Raw genomic sequence first — 5024 nt, 5'->3', positions numbered from 1 at the left:
TGGGGTGGGGGCGGAGAGGTTGGGAAGAAGATTGCAGGTTAGGAAGGCGGTGCTGAATTTGAATTCAGCACCGCCTTCCTAACCTGCAATCTTCTTCCCGACCTCTCCTCCCCCACCCCAGTCTGACCTATCACCCTCACCTTGACCTCTTTCCACCTATCACATTTCCGACGCCCCTCCCCCAAGTCCCTCCTCCCTATCTTTTATCTTAGCCTGCTGGACCAACTTTCCTCATTCCTGAAGAAGGGCTAATGCCCGAAACGTCGATTCTCCTGTTCCCTAGATGCTGCCTGACCTGCTGCGCTTTTCCAGCAACACATTTCCATCTCTGATCTCCAGCATCTGCAGACCTCACTTTCTCCTTATAAATTATCTTCAAAAATGAAGACGTGGAGGTGCCGGTGTTGGACTGGGGTGGACAAAATCAGAAGTCACATGACACCAGGTTCATGTCCAACAGGTTTATTTGAAATCACAAGCTTTCAGAGCACTGCTCCATCGTAATACTCATACATCCTGAAAGCTTGTGATTTCAAATCAAACAGTTGGACTGTAACCTGGTGTCATACAGCTTCTGACCTCAAAATCAGAACCGCTCTCTTTGGAGGAGGAGATTTGGGGCTGATCAGACACAATTATTATGAAGGTGATTGTTCCTGACCAATGATTTTATCTATCTAGAATGATGGACACTTACTCTTAAGATTTATAGCAGAAAGTGAGAGAAATATTTTTATTCTAAAGCCGTCATCAACACAAATGCATTAACAGATGTAGGTGAATAAAGCATATACCACCTCACCATTTAAGAATTGATTAAATTGAGGTTGAAGGAAAAGACAACATAGAGATTGGATAAGATAGCACTGTGTGTTGAAGAGATTGGTCATACAGAAGATGAATTGAACTGAACAGGTTGGTACAAAGAATCTTTCTTATTTTCTAGACGTGGTCCAAGAAATATAGTTATTTCAACACAACTATTGTGATGGCTTCATATTTAATAATGTTTGTGGACTTTGAGGTTAAAAGAATTGTAGAGATCAGCTATTTTTTATAAATGGATAATGGAAATTAGGCATTTTTGTAGTCGCATATCTTGCATAACTCCTTATTTATTGAAGACCTAGGTTTACAACTGCTAGGTTGCAGTTTATGCTTTCGATATTGTTTGAAACAGTTGGTGAGCAGTCTCCAAACTCAGCTCCCCTGATTCTAAAAACATCTCGTGAATCCCAATTGTCCCTTTGAAGGGTGAACACAGCCTTCTTGAAAGTGTGCTTCTTAAGCCAATTGCACCTGCCAAAACCCAAGAGACATCTGTTGATGTTTGGTGATACCTGTCTACACAGGCCTGAATGTCAGATCCACAGCCATCTGAACATGTCAAACCTCACTTGGTTGCATTCAAGCACTGAGATTTATTGGCCAAAAATTATTTTTGAAAGGTGAATCAGTGCAAAACATAAGCTTTCCCCCCCTTTTTTCCAATGTATGTGTTTTGAGTTAGGGGAGTGAATATTTATATTACAAACAAATTTTGTTCACCAACTTTGCATTTTCACTGAATAGGTTTATTTCATAATAAAATCAAAAATTTTATGTTTACTGAAAAATCATGGTCAATAGATTTTAAAATGAAAGTCGGTACAGAGAGCTTTCTATTGGTTATCATCAGGAACTGGAAAAAATAAATTAATGCTGTGACACGTGGGGTAATGGAACTGGAGAGACTAGACAGCGCATTCCCGTCCTTCCCCAATTTCGGTCATAAAACAACGTAACCACACATGTACAAAGTCTTTTCAATGCAAAATGTGGGTATTTACAAAGTATGTGTACTGAAAACAATTAAACAAATGCAATTTTCCTGGGCTGTTGGTTTATGAAAATTAGTTTTTGTAGCCAAAGGTCAGCAGAGTAAATACTGACACAGACAGGCCTGACTATTTCAAATAAAAACATGGATCAGAGTCTAAACTAAATGAAAACTTTGCAAGTTTAGAACTCGGCACAAGTGACCTTTACCAGTGATTATCACAAGTACAGATAAGAACTGTCTACACTGTTCTTTTTATTATTAAAGACACACTATAGGTACTTTGAATTATTTAAAACAATACTGTTGCGACATTCAATGTGAACAAACCTTGCTTTTGTTTCTGGAGCTTCCTGATGCAGTTCCCTTCATTTTACAGTGTTGCAAGGCATCGTTCGCAATATCAGAGATGAACTTTTGAGCGGCCAATGATATTAAACGAATTCTGATTAGAAAACACAAGGTAAAAAGCCTGACAAATGGTCTCTCAGTATTATGCATATAACCAGTCTTTTAAATGTAATAAATTTAATAATAAATTATAGTTCTATTCTCTAATATTGCTGAGTCAAAAAAAAGTATTGTTTTAAACTGAAGACCATCTAAATGAACAAATCTCTGCAGAGAAGACATCTAATCTACAAATTCTAGCAATCACGATCTCCACCCGACTATATGCGTCTCCTACTCCGATTACCTAATCACAAAGGGAAAACATTTCCCGAAAATACACAGACTTTATTCACTATTGAGAATATTTGCCACAACTGGAGCTAATTATTTGACTATATACCCTTCAAATGGATAGCTATTTGAAACACATTGTATCTGCATTATAATTCCTTTAAAATTAATTACTCACTGTAGAAACGAAGTAAATTTACATTATTACACAACACCAGAATGAATGAATGTGTTAAGGAAGTCAAAACATGTACATACATTCGAGGATCAGAAGCCTCAAAACCTGCTCGATTGAGATAATATCCTGTCACAGCATCTGGTATCTGAAACATACAAAAGAGAGAAGATGCGAACTCTCCGCCGCCTTTAGAGTCCGTGAAATATATACACAAAATATCATACCACTGCATCACTGAATGGTAGAATATACTGACAATTTTTTTTTTAAAAAAGCACTTTTATCACCAGCTGCAAGTGTTAGGGTTAGATTCTCAACAATGCAATAAAACCTGACACATGAAGCACTGACAACTGAGATTACATGTGGTCAATATGACTGGACAATCAAACATTTCAGGTACCTTCAGTGACAATATTAACACAGTGTGTTAAATGCTCTAAGGCTTTGCAAAAAGCACTGCACTTAGAGGAGTTCTAACTTCTAGATTTTGAACAATTTCTAAACAATCATGTTTAGAATTCCTGATGTCAAGAGATATATTAGCAATTGGGAAATAGCAGAAGCAAATCCTTCACCTCTCAAGTTTGTTCTGCCATTTGATATGACCATGGTTAAAGTGTTGCCTCATCTCCATATTTCTGCCTAAACTCCCAGTTTCGTATCCAATGACTGAGATTCATAGCTGATGAATTTGAAAGATTTACAACACTAGTGAAACTCCTCTTCATCCAAACCCCAACTCCATATCTGTGACTACGATTCCTCATTTTAACAAGGATAAACAGCTTCTTAGCATCAACCCTATTGTGTACATGTCAGTGATATCCCCTCCCATTCTTCTAAATGCTAGAAATTATAAGCCCATTCTGCCCTACCCTTCAGGGTTAACTGGGCTGTTTGTGTTGTAAATCCGAAGCAATTATTTGATTTCTTCACTGAAGGATCTCATCTAAAAGTCATAAAGGTATACAGAATGGAAACAGGCCCTTTGTCCCAACTTGTCTAGTTTTCACAATTAAACTAGTCCCATTTGCCTGCATTTGGCCCATATCCTTCCAGACCTATCCCATCCATATACCTGTCTAAATGTTTCTTAAATGATTAAATTATACTTGTTTCCATCACTACCTCTGGCAGCCAATTCCAGATACTCTCACCACCCTGTATATGAAGAAATTGCCCTTCCTGACCTTTCTGTACCTCTCCCCTCTCATCTTAAACTGATGCCCTCTAGTTTTAAACTGCCCTACCATGGGGCTATCGACCTTATTTACACCTCTCACGATTTTACAAACCAGTAAAAGGTTTCCCTCAGTCTCCTACTGTCCAGGGGGTAAAAGTCTCAGCCTACCCACCCTCTCCTTAGAACTCAAGCCTTTCAGTCCAGATAACATCCTGGTGAAATAACATATTTATAAGTAACATTTTTTTTTTCAGGTCCTGAAAAACTTGTTCCACATTTCCAAGATTGTAGGTACTACGATTCATAAACTTGACTTTAAAGATAATTTCCAAACGCTGTGCATTCCATCTGCAGAAATCAGTTATTAAATTCTGTATGGATTTGAATTGTGGTTTCTATTAGCCTCGCAATCCGTTCAACCTAAAATCAACTTCATTTTAGAGTGATCCGTCTAACTACACAGATTTGTCAGGATTTGGGACAGGTGACTAAAACACTGAAAATCATGTCAGTTTAAATGTCACTCTACCAACTTGATTTTTATACCACAACTCAGTATTATTTACATGGTTAACTGATAAACAAGCAAAAAGGGTGGAAATCCAGTCAAATTTTGTTTCCAAACAAACCAGAGTTATTAAAACTAAACGAATGAACTTACTGTTGGGGTATAATCTTCTAATTGCATTAGGAAGTCCGCCAGTGGTGTTGTTGATATTACAGGTTTGACATCCCCATTGGCAATCCCTTGAGGTACATAAACACCATTTGAAACAGATGTCTCTGCTGCAGAGGCAGCAGCATTTGGAACTAAAAGAATTCAGAAAAGGAGGATATATTGTGAACAAAGTATTGCAACTCAATGCAAACCATTTATGTACAGTAGATTTCACAACAACAGGAAAATATTTTCCTATTTGAATTCAATGTTTTCTGATGTTAAATCTAAACAGCTTTCCCCTTTGTTACATTATTGAAGAGATTCACAATACAAATCAATATATTGCAAATTATTTGAAGTAATCTAAATAAAACTGCTCTGTTTTAATCATATTAACATTCACACCAATAGTTTTTCCAATAGTGGGGCAATATCTCAAAATTGATGTATAATAGTTCCAGGGGAGTTTTTGGTGGGGGGGGTTGGGTGGGAGAAG

General features: G+C 37.5%; 1 protein-coding gene across 1 annotated transcript in view; it reads right to left on the bottom strand.

The window, feature by feature from the left end:
• The window catches only part of taf10 (TAF10 RNA polymerase II, TATA box binding protein (TBP)-associated factor), an 11731-nt gene that overhangs the window by 3875 nt on the left and 2832 nt on the right, over positions 1–5024 (bottom strand). Inside the window, exons 2-4 of the mRNA XM_043676352.1 lie at positions 4529–4677; positions 2762–2826; positions 2150–2264 (exon numbers count right to left, since the gene is read on the bottom strand). Coding sequence (XP_043532287.1) covers positions 2150–2264; positions 2762–2826; positions 4529–4677 — 329 coding nt within the window. The remainder of the gene's footprint in view (positions 1–2149; positions 2265–2761; positions 2827–4528; positions 4678–5024) is intronic.

Source organism: Chiloscyllium plagiosum, chromosome 34 (genome assembly GCF_004010195.1).
Source record: "Chiloscyllium plagiosum isolate BGI_BamShark_2017 chromosome 34, ASM401019v2, whole genome shotgun sequence".
Classification (NCBI taxonomy): Eukaryota; Metazoa; Chordata; class Chondrichthyes; order Orectolobiformes; family Hemiscylliidae; genus Chiloscyllium; species Chiloscyllium plagiosum.
Note: the sequence above shows the minus strand (reverse complement) of the source record. Positions and strands in the feature narration are given on the sequence as shown.